At 38.5% G+C, this 21339-nt stretch overlaps 1 protein-coding gene across 2 annotated transcripts in view; it reads right to left on the reverse strand.

The window, feature by feature from the left end:
• Positions 1 to 21339, reverse strand: part of CERS6 (ceramide synthase 6) — a 289780-nt gene that overhangs the window by 178049 nt on the left and 90392 nt on the right. For both annotated transcript variants that reach the window (XM_037044542.1, XM_037044543.1), the window contains exons 2-3: positions 19976 to 20081; positions 4003 to 4133 (exon numbers count right to left, since the gene is read on the reverse strand). In XM_037044542.1, the coding sequence (XP_036900437.1) occupies positions 4003 to 4133; positions 19976 to 20081 (237 nt within the window). The remainder of the gene's footprint in view (positions 1 to 4002; positions 4134 to 19975; positions 20082 to 21339) is intronic.

A 21339-nucleotide genomic window follows, 5' to 3' on the forward strand; every position in this document is an offset into this window, starting at 1 on the left:
CTCAAAAGTAACGAGCATAGGTAAGGCACGAGCGAGAGGAAGGCCATTTACTCTGAAAACTTGTCTCTCCTCTTCCTGTGTCCTCCTGCAGATATTTCTATTACAGATATTCATTTCTGTGTCATCCTGATGCAACGGTTAGAGGAGGAAGGCAAAGCATCGGCAGCCTCAAAGCATGATCCCCCAACTCAAGGACTGCCTTTCAGAGCCAGTTTCTCCTAAAACATCTCACACGACATCTCATTTTTATAAATTCTTTACTTCCTTGTGAAAATTTCTATTTCAGTTTTCAGTAAAGATTGAAATGTTTCTGGAAGAAACAGTCATCAAAACGAACACAGCTGTAAATGACTGACATCAGCGTGAATGAAAAAATGTATCACGCCAATGTTTCAACACATTACTTGCTGAACAACTTCTACTCTGTCCTTCCGCGTTAAATGGGCATGTCCGAGTTGGACACGCCAACAGATGGTTACAAGCACTGTCTGGCACACATGCTGCTGCATTCTACACTGCTGAAAGATGACACACAATTCCCCTGAAGGGATTCTGCATTTTCTAAAATAGTAACTTACATAACAGTAGAACTATAAAATCTTTACATTGGAGCCCTAAATCTATAAGCCCCAAACTTGTCGTTTGTTGTATTGCTTTTTTAGTACCTTTAATAGCAGTCATCTCTTCTCAGAGATTAGTGCCTCCTACCCGGGAATGTGTGGCATAGGTATTCAGGATACTTCTTCCAAGATATGCCTGTCCAGACCACACTGGAGTCCCCACACTTGATCAAACATTCCGGGTTTGTTTGGACCAGCATCCCTGGGGGTGCGTATTTTGAAAAGCTTACCAGGTTATTAGGAAGTGCATCCCTGGTTAAGAATAGATTTCCCAGATCAGTTTTTAAATTGATGGCCAAGTAACTGTGACATACATGGGTGCGTGCACAGACAATACAATTCTGCTTTGTTTTTTGTGGTATTGTTTGAAGGTGCTCCTTGGCAATCCTATTCTCCCCCCATGATTTCTACTTTTGAAATAGGCTTGGAGCATTCTACAGTTGAGGAATTTGCCCAGATGAATTTTAGGCTAAGCCATTGGATGTTAGACACTCTTCATTTGTGGAAGGCAGGATGCCAACTTACATCAGCAAATCCTTCAAAAACAATGTCATCTTAACTTCCAGTCATTTGACAAATATTTATTCAGCAGAGTCTATATGTTGTGGTAAAGGCTGAGAAAAATTCGAGAAAAACAAGATGATGTTTTCTTGGGCTCTTGAGGAACACATATGATATAATTACCATGAAACTGTATAGACAACCTAAGGAAAGATGACATCAAGAGAAAACACGTGATTCAGGATTAAATTCCTAGCACTTACATTAAGGAATCTAAGAAGTAGTGCTCACTCCTGACCATGTCATATCCCCGAGGGCCTGGAATTTGAAGAACGGACATGGGGTGAACAGGCAGGGCAGAGGAATGTAGGTATTCCACATGGGGAACACAGCATACACTGAGGCAGGGATGAAGAAGGTATAGATAGTGGAAACACAGCCCTCAAGAAGGAAGGGGTCATCTGAGTGGCTGATATCTCACAGAAGAAGGTCAGCCTCTAGCTATTAGGCAAAGGAGCCTAATATTGACCCTCTATTTGTAGAAAAATCATTTAAAGTTTGAAAGCAGCAGACCATGAAGATAATAGCGTTTTAGGAAAATGTAATTTCTTTGAACAAACAAAATATCTATGAGTATGAGATGAATAATGAGACCTATGAGAGCCATTAGGACTGGGGCCACCACAGTGGATTTACAGACAACTAATAAATCTCAGGGGCTGCTCAGTTTATTTCCAGCCTGGAACAGAATGGAGACATACAAACCATAGGAGCAAAAGAGAGTCAGGAGTAGAAGCAAATCAGAGTTGCCCGTTGGAGATGCCTCAGAAGAAATATCTACACTGGACCCATGGTTTTGGAAGAAGTTGGTGAGAAGAAAAAAAGCTCTACACAAAAGATGGAAAGTAGAATGAGGGAAATAGGAGGGTGAAGACTGAATCTGGAGAAGCGATGCATGAAAGACCATAGAGAAAACACAGAATAAACGATGCAAACAAAAGCCACCAGAAAGGCAGGAGAATCTAGTGGCAACTGGGAGGGCAAGGAAGAAGAGTTTCAAAACCAAGTTCATCAACACAGCATTCTGCAATAGAGATGCCAAAGGCCACTGGTAATGATGCAGTTCAGGTCCCAGCCACCCACGTGTGTGCGCTCTACCCCACGACTGACCTGTATCCTTTAATCTTCAGGTACTGACTGTGCATACCAATCATTTAGCATGTATCTGGTTATTTTTTAATGCCTGTTATTGACCCTCACATATTCAGATATTATGTCTTACCTGACATATTGCCATGCCTCTAGTAATCACTTAGAAATATTTCTAACTAATTGTAAGTGTGACCATGCTGGTGACTGTGGCATGCAGATCAAGACCAGGTGAGTTCAGGGAGAAGACATAGTCTTTGGTATAGTGCTGATCTTTGCCATTCAAAGTGCGGTCCATGGACCAGCAGCGTGGCCTGGAAACTGGTTAAAAACACAGTCTCGGCAGCCATCCCAGAATGACCGAATCAGAATCTGCACTTTAACAAGACCCAGATGACCGATTCCTACACATACTGGTGTAGACCAAGCATAGTAGAGAAAGGGCTAGCACTGAGTTAGCAAGGAGGTTAGTTAGAGTTGGAGCAGATGGCCCATGAGTTTCAGTATGTGATTATATATTGAGACCCCACTTCACCCTTGCTTGGTCCTGCATGCAGGTCAAGGATGGAGGCCAGGCCCTTTGTGTGTGTTGCAAGACCAGGCAGGAAGCAATTCCAGCTTCAGAGAAGGAGCCCAGATGCATAAATCCTTCCTCCATAAACTGCCACTAACTTCAGTGATAGGAAGGGCTTTGCAGTTTGTATCCACCAGGTTGTTTTCCCACATTTATAAATAGGCTGACCTCCGGAAGACCCTATTTATGCTCCTCACATTTATCCAGCCCTAGGAGTTACGATATCTTTCTGCCTCTCACTCATTCTTTTTTAAGAGTGGATTTACCTCTAAGCTTTAGATTGCAGTTGCTAAAATATGTTTTGGGCATAATTGAAAGCTAAACCTGAAAATGTTGTTTTAACCACAACAGAGGGAGCCACACTGACAGCATTATTGTTAAGTGACCAGGTGTCAGGAAACAGCTTCCACAGGAAAGAACAAAGGCACAGTTGTGTCCCAGAGGACGAAAACCAAACAGAGCGAAGAGGCAGAATCTTGCCTTTGTTGGGGACGTGATCAATGTTCCGATATTCCTCTCTAACTTTCCTATTGATAAGTGTACTGGTGTCACTACTTCAAATATCACTGTGCTAGAAGAGTTCTCTGTGGGTCTTTTAGGATTTTTAACAGCGTCCTTGCTATATAATTTACATACCATAAAGTTCACATTTCAGAAATAGAAGAGCTTTTCATTCCATCCCCCATCTTCAAGCAATGCTTTATTAAACTCACCCAGGAATATGATACAGCAATTTCTTAAATTTCCAGGAATATAAGCCATCCCCATGACCCTCTAATAATATATCCTAGTCTTTCGGCATTTATCAGGGGGAAGAACATCACGACCAAGTCTGCTCTATTCAAATTCCAATGATAAACATAACGGCTTTTTTAACGCTACCTTTCAAAGGTGGTTGATTGAAAATACCAATGGAGCCCCTGTAATATGCCTACTCTGTAGGAACTCCACGAAGAAGCCAACTTCATTTTCTGTATCCAAGGTGGAAATCACAAATTTCTACCAACTATTTCCCCCAGTTTGCTGTGAATTATTTTTCCACCATACAGCATGCTTTTTGAAGACTGTTGGAACTGTACAAAGTTTTTATTTTTTACCTCAAGGATGGTGTGAGTTACTACACAGATTTTCCTTTCAAAAAGAAACACAGCAACTTACATGCTCTCACAGAACCTCTTCAGTGTGCTTGGCTTCTCCTGGTTGCGCCTTTGTCGAAACCAGCGTTGAATGCTGCGAACATCCCAGTCCAGCTGTTTGGACAGGCCCTCCAATCTCTTCTCATCAGGATGCTATGAAACAAGGTACGAGGAAAATCATTTTCATCTTCACCATAAACAGACATGCCCTCGAGATTTTCTTCTCCTATATTTACTATCTGCACTGAGATTTCCACATTTACCACTGAGGATGTAGGCCTTCTGTTAGCCACGTGAATGTAAATAACCAGTTAGGCAAGAAAAGTTATTCATTGTGAAACAACAGTGAAAAATATGAATCTTGTTCTAATGCTTGCACTTCTTATCAGCAACAGCAATCCAATGGGACAGCCAAATGACTGAGTCGGCTCCATTAGGCTTTGGGGAAAGGAGTTTCAAAACGAAGTTTATCTACAAAGTTTTCTGCAACACAGAGGTAAAGGCCACCTTAGCTGAATTTGCAGAGACATCATTTCCATATTTTACTTTCTCAGGGAGAAAAAAAACCACTCTATCTAACTATCACATATCAGTATAACAAAAGGCTTGAAATAACCCCCAAATCCATCACCTTAGCCTAAAGTACCAATTCCACTACAAAATATGTTTTCTCTTTCTTCCTTTTCTCTCTCCACTCTCCCTCTGTTCTTCACACTTTCCTCTGCTATTCCTTTTCCTGGTCATCGGTTGTGACCAGATCCCCATCAAACCTTTTACAAGGACTCTGCACTACTTGAAGACATAAACTTGGTAGAGTGGAAAGAGGCACAATTTATGCTTGCCATGTGATGATAATTGTTCCATCTCTCACACATTTCTGTGACATTAGGAGACGACAGACACAGGTTTAATTTCTCGGTCTAGGGAGCTACCCCCTTAGCCTTGGTTTTCTCGTCTATTTAAAATAAAGGTTATTACCCACCTAGATGGGACAGTGGTGAGGACCAAATGTTTAAAATGCATGTAAAATTCAGCAAATGTTAGTTCCCCTCTGTCTTCAATATCTTAAAGGACACCCTGCTAAAAATTATGTGAAGTGAACTGTCACAAAACACAACTAAACCAAGTCAGTTCTATTCTTTATCTATTTGACCTTTGTTTTTATATTAAAGAGATGTTAATGATGAGAGGAAATAATCCAAAATGGGGAAGGCAGGCCGACCAGCTTTCAGCTTTCAAGTTATAAAGGTAGAATGTTCACATGACACCTTTTAAAGCATCTCAATCAATTCAAGGTGTCAGATCCAGAGGAAACATAGCCAATGGCCTTCATGTTATGCCTAGGGTCATAAAATGTGCTGAGCTTGTGTCTGCAAAAGTTATTTGCCAACTTTCAGTAAGGCATGTCCTTCGAAGTATTTTTAGTAGTAGTCATGACACCATCTACACTCTCCTTTCATGTCTCTCAATGGGAGAGAGAAAATTTACAGTGTACAACATACCTGTTTCCTAGAGGAATTCATTTTTCATTTCAATTTACTTTCTAAGTGTATTGGCCAGAGGAAACATTCACATGGTTCACAAATTGAAAATTATCCAACATTGCCCCTTGCTAATTTGTTCCTACTCTCTCAGTTCCTACTTTCTCCTCCTTACCAGGTAACCAGTTATTAAATCAGATTCTTTCCAGAGTTATTTTGTGCTACTGTAAGCAGATTTGAATATGTATTCTTATAACCTCCCATGTCACATAGATGGTTGCATACCACAAACATCATTCTTGAACTTTGGGTTTTTCACTTTACAATGTGTCTTGGAATATTTCCATCACCGAACTGTGAAGAATGCCCTCCTTCTTTTGTAAAACTATAAGAATATGCCGTAATTTACTTATCCACCCCCCTATGAATGGACATTGAGTCACCTTCCAGACTTCCGCTAGTATAAACAATGCTGCAATAAATAACCATGCCATGGGTCATTTCATACAGGTCATTTTATACATGGATATCAATGCCTGGAAGTTAACACTGCAGATCAAAGGGTCTGTGCATTTGCAATGTATTTTAGTGTAGATATTAAAAGTAGATATTTAATGTAGATATTTGCAATGTAGATATTAAAAGATCATCCTTATTAATAATTTCAGCAACTAACACTCTCACACAAGCAAGAGTGTTCATTTCCCAAAGTCCCAACAGAGTATATTATCACACTTCAATTTTATCCATCTAATATATAAAAGTAGTATCTCTGTATAATTTTAAGTTTGATTCCTCTTCTTATGAGAAACACATTTTTATGTGTTTTAAAAAGCATTCGTATTTCATTTTTATGAAGTCTTTTCAATCTACTGTCCATTTTTTTCTTGATCTATAGGTATTTTCTTATTGGCGTGTAGGGTTTCTTTAATTATTCTTTAATTTCTTCAATTAAACCTTTGTATGTACCACCGGCTGCATACTTTGTACCAATGTGCCATCTGTGTTTTATATTTAACTTAAGGTGGTTTTTTGTTTTTTTTCTTGGAGAAGTTTTTTAAAAAAAAACATATTTGGTAACTTCTGACCAAGATGGTGGTACAGGTAGATATACTTTGCCTCCTTGCACAACCAAAAGAAGGACAACAACAAATTTAAAAACAAAAAATAATCAGAACAGCCAGAAAATCAAACTGTATGGAAGTCCCACAACCAAGGAGTTAAAGAAGAAACATTCATCCAGACAGGTAGGAGGGGCAGAGACAGGTAGCCAAGGCAGAGAGGACTCCTGGCAAGATGGCAGGTAGAGGACTGGGGAGGGGGCTGTGGCCCCACATTGTGTGCAGATAAACTGGGAGGAACAACTGGGGAGAGAGACAACTGCAGGGTTGTCTGCAGAGACAACCCAGGGTTCAGTGCAGGGAAATAAAGCCTCAAAATCTCTGACTGTAAAAACCAGCAGGGATGGCAGCTGCGGAAGAAACTCCCAGCCTCACAGGATAGTTCATTGGAGAGACCCACAGGGTCCTAGTGTACACAAACCCCACCTACCTGGGAGTGAGTGCCAGAAGGGCCCAATTTGCTGGTGAGTAGCGGGAAAAGTGACTGAAAGGCAGAGAGCTGAACAAGTGGCATTGTTCCCTCTCATACCCCTCCCCCCCAGATAGCACCAAAGGCAGTGACGTGGGTGGCCTGCCCTGGCTAATATCTAAGGCTCTGCCACTTACTACATAATAGGTGTGCCAAGATAAGGAAATATGACCCAAAGGGAAGAAGAGATCAAAGCTCCAAAAATAGAACTAAGCAATGAAGAGACAGCCAACCTATCAGAAGCAGAATTCAAAACATTGGTTATCAGGATGCTCTCAGAAATGGTTGAGTATGTTCACAAAATAGAGAAAGAAGTGAAGGCTACACAAAGTGGCCTTCATTTAGAATGGATGGGCAGATAAAGTGCTTCCCAGATAAGATCAAGTTAAGGGAGCTCATCATCACCAAGTTCAGAGAGTCCCAAAGAAGTTGGAACCAAGGAGGCACACACCAACGTACATCATAATTACATTACCCAAGATTAAAGATAAGGAGAGAGCCCAGGCTGGTGTGGTTCAAAGGATTGAGTGCCAGCCTGCAAACCAAAGGGTCATCTGTTTGATTTTCAATCAGGGCACATGCCTGGGTTGCAGGCCAGGTCCCTTGGAGGAGGTGTGCAAAAGGCAACCACATATTGATGTTTCCCTATCTTTTTCCCTCCCTTCCCCTCTGTCTAAAAAGAAATAGTAAAACCTCAAAAAACATGACAGAATGTTAAAAGTAATAAGGGAAAAAGAGAGTTACCTACAAAGAAGTTCCTATAAGACTGTCAGCTTATTTCTCAAAAGAAAACTTACAGGCCGGAAGGGGCTGGAAAGAAGTATTTAAAGTCATGAAAAGCAAGGATTTATAGCCACGATAACTCTCTCCAGCAAAGCTATCATTTAGAATGGAAGGGCAGATAAAGTGCTTCTCAGATAAGGTCAACTTAAAGGAGTTCATCATCACCAAGCCCTTATTATATGAAATGTTAAAGGGACTTATCTAAGAAAAAGAAGATGATCAAAAATGTCAACAGTAAAATGACAACAAACTCACCACTATCAACAACTGAACCTAAACACACACACAAAACAACCAACTAAGCAAACAACTAGAATAGGAACAGAATCACAGAAATGGAGATCACATGGAGGGTTATCAGCTTGGATGGGGGAGGAGAGAGAATAAGGCAAAAGGTACAGGGAATAAGAAGCATAAATGCTGGGTACAAAATAGACAGGGGGAGGTTAAGAATAATGTAGGAAATGGAGAAGCCAAAGAACTTGTATGTATGACTCATGGACACGAACTAAGGGTGGGGAATGATGGTGGGAGGGGTGGTACAGGGTGGAGGCAAATAGAGAGGAGAAAAACATGGGATAACTATAAAGCATAATCTATAAAATATATTAAATAAATAAATAAATAAGAGGGGTGTCAAGAAATTCTTGGTCATCTTTTACCTTCCATGACACAATTAATATATTTTAAACATCCTTTCAGGTATGTTTCTTTTTTTTTTTTTTGAGAATAAACACATTTATTACATGAAAAAAAAACATTTGAATTTATTGTTTCTGTCATAGCTTCTGAATCTGAGGTCATAATTAGAAAAGACTTCCTTATGTCAAATGTCCAAGACATTCTCCCACATTTACAATTTTGATTCCAATACATTTATAGTTTTGCTTTTTGCACTCAATCTTTAGTGCACTTGGAATGCATCCGGTATGCAGAGGGAGATAGGAATCTAATTTTCTTTCCAAATGGCTACCTAAAACCCTTATTCATCTTTTTTCCCATGAGAAGCTGGATCTATTCTTCCATTGTTCTATTATGTTTGTGCAGGTACCTGCAGTGAGGTTACTCACAAATCCTTGTTTATTTTTCTAAATGAACTTTAGAATTGTTTTGCCTAGTTTCAATTTTAGTATATGTGCTGCTGAAGTGAGCACTAGCTTGCCAGTTTCAAAATACGAATAAATGGTCAAACAAGAAAGTCTGTTGGTATTTTTAATAATATTGTACCAAGTTCTTAATTTAACATAGAGTGAATTGATATCTTTATTCAACTTGGTTTTTGTATCCTTTAATAGTGTTTGAAATTTCCTCACATACCTTACATATCTGTGTTACATTTCTTCCTGGGAATGTTATCTTTTTTGGTTTCTATTGTATATAAGGAATTTTCTTATATTTTCTAATGCTTATTGTCTGCATGTATATATGGCTACTAACTTTATGCTAACATTTCATATTGTTCATCATTAATTTTCCTGGTATGTAGCCATATAATAGTCTATTACTAGAATGTTAGCCCTAAAAACAAAAAGGACTTTTAGTATATTTTTTCACCACTCTGTAGAATATAGTAGGGAATCAATAAATCTTCTCATAGACATAGCTTTATCTGCTTCTTTCTAATTTTTGTGCCTTTATTTCCTTTCTTGTGTCTATTTGCTAACACAATATGAAACTTAGCACAATGTAAAAGAGCAGTTATAAACATCCCTGTCTGTTCCAGGCTTCAGTGGGAATGTCTGTTTGTTTTTCATTAAGTGAGAGGCTGGATCTGGGCCTGAAACAAGAATTTATTTATCATTAAGATCAATTCAGAAAGGTCACAGATAGAGAGCAGGCTGGCAGCTCTGGGGGAGGGGATAGTTAAGGGATAGAGGAATCAAGCAAAAAAGAAAAAGTGCTCATGGACCCGGACAACAGTGTGGTGATTGCAGGGGAGAAGGGGTGGGTGGGAGTGGAAGAGGGGATAAGGGGGTTAAATGGTAGTGGAAAACAATACAATAAAAATAATGATAAATACATTTGTATATCAGGCCTAGGTCTGGCCTTTTGTTTAATGAGAAAACTGACAACATTACGGATAATCATTTTCTGCTGACTTTGTACACCAAAGAATGCTATGAGAGGTTGTTTCTAGTCTTTCTGTTTTGGGGTGTTTTTTTTCATTATGCGGTAGTTTTCCAGAAAGGTCTAAATACTTCTTTTTTGAATTGTGAACAAGTGTTATCATTGAGACAATGATTTCGCACCTGGGGACTGGTGGCTATTCTTAATTTCCAAAGGAGGCTTAAAAAAAGGCATTTTTCTTCCTTTTCATTTTTTACCATCCTTTTAATTCATTTATTTTTATTTTTTAATTATATTTTATTAATTATGCTATTACAGTTGTCCTGATTTTTCTCCTTTTCCTCTCCTCAACCCAGCACCCCACACTCCCTCAGGCAATCGCCCCACCACTGTTCATGTCCGTGGGTCATGTGTATAAGTTCTCTGGCTACTCCATTTCCTACACTGTACTTGACATCCCCATGGCTATTCTGCAACTACCTATTTGTACTTCTAAATCTCCTCACCTCTCCACCCATTCTCCCACAATCCCCTTCCATCAGGCAAACATCAAAACAATCTCCGTATCCATAATTCTGTCTCTGTTCTTGTTTGCTTAGTTTGTTTTTTAGATTCAATCGTTAATAGATCGTATTTTTGCCATTTTATTGTTCATAATTTGATTTTCTTTTTCTTAAATAAGTCCCTTTAACATTTCATGTAATAATGGTTTGGTGGTAATGAAGTCCTTTAGTTTTTTTATCTGGGAAGCTCTTTATCTACCCTTAGATTCTAAATTACATCTTTGCTGGGTAGAGTAATCTTGGCTATAGGTCTGCTTTTCATGACTTGGAATATTCCTTGCCAATCCCTTCTAGCCTCCAAGGTTTCTTTTGAGAAATTCATTGACAATCAGTCTTATGGAACTCCCCTGTAGGTAACTTCTTTTCTCTTGCTGCTTAAGATTCTCTTTTTGTCTTTAACCTTCGGCATTTTAATTATGATGTGTTTTGGAGTGGGCCTTTTTGCATCCATCTTGTTTGGGACTCTCTGTGCTTCCTGGACTTGCATGTCTATGTTCTTCACCAAATTAGGGGGTTTTTCTTTTATTATTCTTTCAAATAGATTTCCAATTTCATGTTCTTTCTATTCTCCTTCTGGCACCCATATGATGCAAATGTTAGACCTCTTGAAGTTATCCCAGAAGCTGCTTTACTATCCTCATTTTTGGGGGGGATTCTTTCTTCTTCTTCTTGCTCTGATTAGTTGTTTTTTGCTTCCTTATGTTCCATATCTTTGATTTGATACTCATCTTCATCCACTTTACTGTTGTTTCCCTGTAAATTGTTCTTTATTTCAATTAGCGTATCCCTTGTTTCTACGGGATCTTTTTTTATGGTGCTGAGGTCCTCCCTAAATTCCTTGAGCATCCTTCTAACCAGTGTGTTGAACTCTGTATCTGGTAGATTGCTTATCTCTATTTCGTTTAGCTCTTTTTTCTGGAGTTTTAATCTGTTCTTTCATCTGGGCATTCTTCTTTGTCTCCTCATTTTGGCAGCCTCCCTGTGTTTATTGCTATGTATTAGGTACAGATGCTTTGATTCTGTGCCTTTGTAGCGTGGTCTAATGTAGTAGGTGTCTCGTAGAGTTCAGTGGCACAGCCTCCCCTATCACCCAAGCTGGGTTCTTGAGGTTCTCCCTTTGGGTGGGACGAGTACAGCCTCCTCTTCTAGTTGAGCCTTTATTGCTGTTGGCAGATCAATGAAAGGGATTTACCAGGCCAGTCAGCTGCAAGGACTGGCTGTGACCACTGACCACCAACCTCTGCCCTCCATGGATGATCAGTTGTGCAAGGGCTATACAGCTCCAAAGTGGTCTGTAGTGGTCCGCAGGTGCACTGGCTCTGGGGTGTCCTGGGCATTGCAGGACAAGATCAGCCCCCACCTGTGTTTTGCCTGGCACCACCCTGCCTGAGCTATAAAGGAATCTGAGATGGCTGCTATCTACACTGGGCTTGCAGATTCCCAGGCAACGCCAAGCTGTGAATCTAGGCTAGTGGCTGGTTGTGCTGAGCCTGGGGCTCAATGAGGCCAGCTATTCCTTGTTTTAGAAGATTTAGGAAGTTGTGCAGCATAATCAGGACTAGCCATGCATATGAAAAAGCATCTTGGGTGGGCCTGTAAGTTGGATGGGGCAAGTCTCTGGGCATCTCCAAGACATGTCAAACAATGTTAGCCAGGTTGATGGAGTCTCAGATATGTTACCAGTTTGTCAGCTCATTGGCTCTGTTGGTGGAGGGTTCAGAAAAGGGACAATGGCCTCTCCTCACCTTGATGCCAGACACTTCAGTTTCTCCCTGTATGCCACTGGTGCCTTTCAAACTGCTCTCCCACTGCTAGAGCTCAGAGGGAGTGAGTCTGAGTAGAATAGTCTGTGTGGGGGTTCTTTAAGAGGAACTGCTGCGGCTCCATCAGTTTCTTCCACTGACTCAATCTCTGCTGGTTTTTGTAGCTGGAAGTTGTGGGGACTTATCTTTCTGGCACTGGAACCCTGGACTGGGGGGCCTGTATGAGGCTAGGACTCCTTGCTTCTAAGATATCCCTCTTGAATTTTTATCCACCACATGTGGCTGTGGGACCAGCCCGTTTCGCATCTGCATCCCTCCTACCAGTCTGGTTGGGCGAGGTTTCTTTAATTCCGTAGTTGTCAGACTTCCATTCAACTCAGTTTCTCACAGTTCTAAGTAATGATTATTCAATATTCTAGTTATAATTTTGATGTGTCTGTGCAAAGAGGCAACCCATGTCTGCCTATGCTGCCATCTGACCAGAAGTTCCCTTTCTTCCTTTTTAAATTGTGTAATTGCCAAATTATAATGGAATTTGAAATTATGATTNACACTTCAGTTTCTCCCTGTATGCCACTGGTGCCTTTCAAACTGCTCTCCCACTGCTAGAGCTCAGAGGGAGTGAGTCTGAGTAGAATAGTCTGTGTGGGGGTTCTTTAAGAGGAACTGCTGCAGCTCCATCAGTTTCTTCCACTGACTCAATCTCTGCTGGTTTTTGTAGCTGGAAGTTGTGGGGACTTATCTTTCTGGCACTGGAACCCTGGACTGGGGGGCCTGTATGAGGCTAGGACTCCTTGCTTCCAAGATATCCCTCTTGAATTTTTATCCACCACATGTGGCTGTGGGACCAGCCCGTTTCGCATCTGCATCCCTCCTACCAGTCTGGTTGGGTGAGGTTTCTTTAATTCCGTAGTTGTCAGACTTCCATTCAACTCAGTTTCTCATAGTTCTAAGTAATGATTATTCAATATTCTAGTTATAATTTTGATGTGTCTGTGCAAAGAGGCAACCCATGTCTGCCTATGCCGCCATCTGACCAGAAGTTCCCTTTCTTCCTTTTTAAATTGTGTAATTGCCAAATTATAATGGAATTTGAAATTATGATTATTTTTCAAAAAAAAATTTTTAAACCACTGGACACAATTCTTTTGTCGATGTTTATCTATAGTGATAGCCTTATCCCAAGCAGACTTGCTGAAAGTCTACTGGTGAGGCAGATATAATATGTTTTCTGCACATACATTTATAAAATTTCTAGTAGGAGTTCTATATAAAGTGGTATTTCTTTGGTTTTCTTCAGCTTCTATTTTATAAAACAGAGTATTTTTCTATGTTACTTTTTAAAATTTAAGCTTTATTATATTTTTTTGTATTATCATTTAGTCCCCTTATACACCCCTCTGCTCAGCATCCTGAGTTACTTTTTAGTGAATTATGTGACACAGTTCTTCCAGCCACTTTTGTAATGAGGCAAATATTAATATAGTTTTTACATGATATCTATGGAAGAGTTCACTCCATAGAGCAAATACTTGAGCAAATGTGCCCAAAAGAGAAAGCAAATGAAAAGGAGATTGTTTGTAGAATAAACTAAATACCTAAATTCAGTATTTTGTAAAGTGCCAGCTGTTTCTGCTGTATTTATTAAAACTTGTAACAGTGTGATTTTTTAAAGGATGTTAGTTGAAATGAAAATCATTTCGTGACACATGGATTTCTGTAATTTATTTGTTGAGGTACCGCATATTCAGGGTGCTAGGTGGCATATACCGTCAATATGTGCAATAGGAACTACTGGTTTGAATGTGTAAATGGATGCTCTTTCCGAGTACTGGCAACTTCCAGCAAAACTACTGCTTATTCTCCAAAGACTGTCAGGCTTTCTTTATCCTCAATGACATGAGAAAGGAAACAGTATTTGTCCTGTGACTGAGTTTTCTATAGGAATTTCATTAAAGATTGTTTAATTTTGTTGTCCTCCTTCAAAACCAAAATGTTATTTGTCATGTAAAAGCAACAACCTCTCCCCAGTTAGATAATTTTATTTGAGTCAGAGTTATGTTAGATTTCAAGATCCACAGAGGTGACTGTGAACATTTTTTCCTTAGATTACCATAATTAATATGATAAATTATATAAACAGATTTTTTTAATCCTCACCCAAGGATATGTTTATTGATTTTAGAGAGATAGGAAGGGAGACAGAGAAAGAGAAACATTGATGTGAGAGAAAAACATTGATCCGTTGCCTCCCGTACACACCCCAACTGGGGATGGAACACGCAGCCAAGGTATGTACACTGACTGGGAATCAAACCCACAAGGTTTTGATGGATGGGATGATGCTCTGACCAACCGAGCCACTTGATCAGCTCACTAGATTTTTTAATACTGAATTAAGAAAAGGAAGGTCTTGCATTCTAGAATAAATCCTATTTGATGATGATAAATAATTCTTTTAGTGTGCTGTTAAGTTCTGTCTGCTAATTTTTATTTTGGATTTTTTTAAATCAATGTTAATAAGTACAATGGTCTATCGTCTTATTTTTGGTGAAATCTTTTTCAGACTTCTGTATTAATGTTTTATTGCTACATGAGAGAATTTGGATGGTTTTCTTAATATTGTATGCTTTGGTATAGCTTAAAATACATTGGAATTTTCTGTTCTTTAAGAGTGTGTTAGGTTGTTCTTCTGAGAGTATTTAAACCTGGTACTACTTTGCAGTTTAGCTCTTTGACATACACACACACACAAAACCATGTAAATTACAGTTGGTAAATTGTATTTTCCTAAAATAATTTCCATTTTATCCAAGTTTTATTTTTAATTGCCATGTTAATAAAATACATCTTTCTATTTAATTTCCTCCATGTCTGTGATTATTGATTATTATGTTAATTATTATATTGTAAATTTATGTTTTTTACCCTCGGCTGAGGGTTTTTTTTTAATTTTCGAGAAAGAGGAAGGGTGAGAGAGGGTGTAGAGAGAGAAAGAGAGAAACAGTGATTGGTTGCCTTCCGCATGTGCCCCCACTGGGGATGGAACCTGCAACCTAGGTATGTGCCCTGACCAGAGATCAGACCCACAGACTTCTGGTGTAGAGAATGACACTCCAACCACCTGAACCACCCAGGCAGGGTTTTTTGGTTTTTTTCTTTGTGTGACTTTTTATAAAAAATTAAGCAGATAAGGTACTTTTGGATTAATTTTCCACTCTGTAGCTTTGCTAACTGAATCCCTGCATTTATCTGTTAATCCTTTTGCTTCTGTCATTTACTTTATGGTTCTTTTTTTAATGTTTAAGTAAATGGTTCACTTATTTTTATATATTCATGAGTTTTCAGCTGAGCCTGTTTTGGCATAGTATGTGCATGTGAGGAGTGCTTTCATCATCACTGCTTTCTAAATATTCTGAAATATTATTACTTAAAAATGAGAGAGCAAAAAGCTTGCTGCTCTCCAACTTCTAGTATTATTAAATCATGTCTATTTAAAAAAATTGTTACAGTTTTATACATAACAAAAGATAAAACTTCTTAAGATATTTAACAGACTCTTGAAAAAAAGTACAGTCCATTTTAGAATAGAGGATTCTAAATTTACTTCATATCTTCCTTATTAACTATATCTTATTAGAATTTCTATATTCTGTTTTATATTTTATTCACTTGATCTCTCATAACCCAAAGGTAAATTAAAATTTCTAGCTATTAAATTGTTTCTTTTTTCAGTTTTTTTGTGAGTATATGGATATACTGATATTCAATACATTTATATTTATAACTATTTTATCTTCATTTTGAATTGTATTCTCCAGCAATAAAAATTTCTTCATTTCATTGAATTCTTCCTGGCCTTAATTCCTTAATTTCCATTTTTATATAAAAATAGAAGCCCTCCTTTCCATTATTTATATCTGCCTACATACCTTTCCTCATACTCTTATTTTCACTATTTGTAATTACTTTATCTTAAGTTATCTCCTGTAAGTTCTGTGACCCAAACCTGAATTACTTTTATTAGATGAGTCAAAGCATTTACACGTATTGATGTTATTGATAAGTTTGTTTGTATTTTCTTCAATTATGGTATGCTTTCTGTTTTGATAGTTACATTTTTAAAATGTTAACAAACCAAATACAGTTTGCTTTATTTCCCTTCCTTTTTGTGGGTAATATTGTTCTAATGATTATTCACCTGATCACAATACTCTTCTATTTGTTTGCAGTTCACAGTAACTCCATATGAGCAATATTTAAAACGGCAATTTCCTCTCCTCTCCCACCCACATTACTCAATAACTTCATCTCTCTTTGAGTTTATTGTTAAATACGCTTGTACTTCTATGAGTTCATTTGGCTGCTTGAACTGATGTGCGTGGACTCCCAGCTACTGAGATTAGCCATTGGTGAGTTTATTCTGCCTCCCACCTTCTTCCCCCCCACTCCCAGTTACAGTTGTTTCATTTCTATGTCATGAGAGCACGTAAGGTTTACATCCTTTCCTGCCTGTTCTGTTGTCCCAATCCTCAAATTTCCTCCCTCTCTAAAGTGTAAATGTATTCTAAAGTAACATTCCCAGTCATCGATTGGCCAGCTGCAATTAATGATAATAGGTTCTTCAAAAAGGACTCATGGGAACAATGTCCCCCAATTTTTACACGTCAAATCTGTCTTTAGCTTTCACACAGTTTAAACAATTAACCTGAATTTAAAATTCTTAGTTCATATTTTCCTTGAAAATATTTAAAATGCTGTTCTGTTGAATATTACTATAGAGAGGATTAAAGTCATGCTGATATTTTTCCCAAAAGTGATGTGATTTTTTTGTTTGCCTGATCAAAGAATCATTCTTTTATTTTTCAAGTCTAATAATTTTAATAACGTAAGTCTTGGTGTTAACCTTCTTGGGTCAATTTTTAAGACATTTTCATAAACATATTAAAATAACTCTTATTTTAGGATAATTTTCTTGAATTATATCTTTCGATATTTATTCTACTTTGCTTTTTCTTGAGGGATTTCAATTATGCAGATGTGGTATCTGCTTGGTCTATGTATCTAGTTATTTTTAGCTGTTTTTAAATCAGTTTTATTATTTCTATCTCCTATGTTTCTTGTTGAGTTTTCTGCAGTGTCTAGCATTTCCTGTGTTCCTCCAATTTTACTTCATTTCTGGGATAGTTTTTGTACTTTTTTTGAACCTACAATCACACTGCATCTCTTTCTTGGACCAACCATTTTTTTGCGTTAGGTGCTGTATTTTTTTTTTGTGGTCTCCCTTCAAAGAGTTACTGGCTTATCTTTTGCAATTTATGGTAAAATATTTGATGACAATTTTCATGTGCCCTGAGGCCTCATTATTCTAGTAACAATTTTTGTTCATTTGCACTGCTCCGCATTCTTCTTCTTGTCTTTGGTGCTGTGTGCATTCCTCCTTCATTCCTTCATTCCTTCTTCATTCCTTCTTCATTCCTTCTTCATTCCTTCTTCATTCCTTCTTCATTACTCGTTGCTGAGAGATTTGGATTTTCTTGACTAGCTCTCGGTAGTGTGAGGAGCAGAGAGAATGCTGTACCAGTTTAGCTGCCATCAAGGTAAACTAACTCCGGGGAAAGTGCCATCCACGTGGCTTTCTGTGCACTTATTACACCTCTCTGAATTGAAGGGGGTCCACATGACACCTAGCAGCCCCACTCCCCAGTTCCTGTGCCTAGTGTTGCAAACACCGTGGATGGGGCTTTGTCTTACCCTCAAGAGCTGCATTTTCTGCTGGCTTTCCTGAAATCTACCCCCCACTGGGCCCTCCATCCACACTTCACACTTTTCACTCCCTGCTACTTGGCATCTGCTCAGCCCCAGCTGCTGTTTCTTAGCTTTTATGTGTATTTTGAAATCTAAAGATATGTTATCTCCTAGTTTGCCAAAAATAAATTTTGGGAGATCTTCCTTCTTCGTGCATGTGTATTTTTAGTATTGTGCTTTTTAATTGTACTTGATAGAATTTTTTTTCTTTTTTAAATATATCCATGAAAATAAATGAAGAATGCTGACTTATAGAGGCATTTTTATGCCAGAAATACCTCGGTTAATTTTAGTAATCATAACCAGTACTAAAAAGGGAAAAGGAAAGGAAAAAGGAAAAATGAGGATAGGAATAAGGGGTAGATGAGGGAGAATAAACTATAGGAAGTTAAATTAAAACAGAATAACATACCAAAAGTGGAGTGTGATAGGATTTCTTTGCATCATTCAACCTGGTTTCATAGCTGACATACAGTCTACCCTCGATGGCTCAAAAACTGATTTGATTAGAAAAGTGAGGCTGTTAGATATGGCAGGAGGATCCTAAAAGTATACCGACACGCACATGCACACGGGGTGGGCAAAGGGTAGATTTACAGCTGTGAGTGAATGAAACACACAGTTTATTTTTGTATTCCTATTTACTTGTTAATCACTGTATTATTTATTTATATTATTTATTTATTATTATTATTTTGTAATGAAGGTGGTAATTTGAACACTTACAAGATTGTACCTAAGTTCACTATGCCCCGTGACATTCTTTTAAGTTAATAAAGCTATTTTACTCATCGCTACTTGCATATATTTTTCCACATGCACAACTGGAAACCTGCTTTTGCCCACCCCTTGACCTGGGACCATGGTCAAGGGCAGGATGCTAAATAACCACTCAAATACACATACATGCATTCCAACTCTCCAAGTCCTACTACTTCTATTCCAGATAACCTACTACTTTCACATATCACAGATAACACTGGAAAACTACACAGAGTTCAAGGACAGTTACAGCTTTCGCCACATTTATATTTAAAACATGAGGCTTCTACTTTAATTGTGTAAAAACTTCCAAAAGAATCACCTTGGAAGCTAAGAGAATATGATCACTAAAATGAACTACAAACAAGGATGCTACAGACCAGTTAACCTGGCTACAAAATCCTTTTATTACCCTACAGAGGGACTTCCTCCAGTAACCATAATGAACCCAAGGCAAGGGGAATAAAACGGCCACTGCAGAATTTCTAAAGGGATCAGACCATTTGGGTAGAAAACTCAATTTACTATACATTTATAGCAGTTCGCAAAAGAAATAAAAGTATGTTGTAATCACCTTAAGAAGTGAACCGGATAATTTCCTACACAACTGCAATTTTAGGGGTGTAAACGTGTTTTACTGCAGTAAATTGATATGGTAAGTGAAAATGCAAGTTTTTTCCTTAATAATATTTTTGTTCTTTTAAAAGCCATAAAATGTGTGCCCCTTCAGGTTATAACCTGGCAATCTAAAACTACCAAAGAGCCTTTCCTAAAATTCCATTCATTCTTTTCTTCTTCCTAGCAGAAATGTAAAAAAAAAAAAAGAAAAAGAAAAAAAAACATCTGGTGCTTTTTCTTTTCCAGGAAAAGATATCATATTTAAAAGCATAGAGGGGAAAACCCTAAAGAATCTTGGTAGAAACAAAGACCATAAAATAAACAATAATGTTCAAATATTTGAATTAATAGTATCTTAACAAACAGGTCTCAAACATGCCCACATTTATCCAGCTTCTACCCATTTTGGCCTAGTCACGGTCCTGCACCCTCCAAGGGCACACTCTGCAGGATGGGATATGCAAAAGTTAGTCCCCACACCCAGGCGAGAAGGCATCGAATGAGTTCAGATTGCCAACTGTGATCACGGCAAGCCACACCCCGGAAAAGGAGAATCATACCTTTGTAATCGCAGTGAAGACCTTCTCCAGAATGGCATTTGGCTGGGCAATCTGTGGTCCGTTGACCTGAATGTTGAGGGCTATCGCACATGGTTTGGCTACAAACCTAAAAAAAAAAGTCCTAAGTTATTCTTTATATAGCTGTCCTTAATGTCACCTATTCCACATTACTCAATTTGTCCCCCAAACACCATCCTATTGGATGGACATCACCAACACGTGTGCTGGCAACTGCACAACTGATGGAAGTTGATCCCTCCATCAGTCCCACAGCAGGAGCAGGAAAACCCCTCTTAATACAGTTCAACCTCTTGACCCTCAAGTTCTAAGGAGACTGAACAGATAGACTCTTCAATGACAAACATCAGCGTGTAAGTGAGATATATCAGCAAAACGAATCGTGACTTCTGGAATGGTACAATTTGCAGCTTTCTTACTGGCACCTGCGTAGCACTAGTCAGTGTTGTACTTTTCCATGAGACAGTGTTTACTAAGCCTGTGATTACACATGCAGACGGCGTGCTTCTGATCACCCCAGTCATACAATGGACGATCTTTGTTTCTGTAATCAAGTGTTCTACATTCAGTTCCAATTCTTTATGGCTTCTTCATATTTTCGGCTTTGTGGTTATTTGCATCTTTCTCGGAAGGAGTAATGAAGGGGGTCAAACAGCATGATGTCCCAGACAAGCTGAAAAGTCTGAAATGATGACAAGCACCAGCAGCAGGTGACTATGTCAAGAACGGAAAGCCTCAGCTTCATGTTTGCTGTGTAAGGTACGAAAGAAGTACAGGCAGAGGGCATGGGGCCCCAAAGGCATGGTGACATGTGTCTAAACCCTTTTTTAAAAAGAAACGGTATTGATTGTCCTGACTGGTATGGCTCAGTTGGTTGGGTGTTGTCCCATGAAACAAAAGGTTGCCAGTTTGATTCCCAGTCAGCACACATGCCTGGGTTGCGGGCTCGGCCCCTAGTCAGGGTATGTACAAAAGGCAACCAATGGATGTTTCTTTCCCTCTCTTTCTCCTTCCCTCCCCATCTCTCAAAAATAAATGAGTAAAATCTTCTAAAATAACGAAAAGAAAAAGCATTTACAAATTTAAGGGATGTTTTATACTAAATGGTCAAGAAATAAGGCTCTGTTATTGCTCCTTTTTAGTAGTCGAATTTAACACATTCTACTAATACAAAATCATATAATAATATAATATAATATGAAAGTATCAGTAAGATGAATTTAATGTTGGCCAACAGCAACAAGGAATAAACGTGGAAAACAGGTCACAAGCAAATCTGAAACGAAGCGTTTTGTAACGATGGTTGATGAGGTTATGGAACAATACACAAAGCAGAAATTTAAGCG

Source organism: Sturnira hondurensis, unplaced genomic scaffold, assembly GCF_014824575.4.
Source record: "Sturnira hondurensis isolate 20B ecotype Veracruz unplaced genomic scaffold, ASM1482457v3 Scaffold0004136, whole genome shotgun sequence".
In the NCBI taxonomy this organism is placed as follows: domain Eukaryota; kingdom Metazoa; phylum Chordata; class Mammalia; order Chiroptera; family Phyllostomidae; genus Sturnira; species Sturnira hondurensis.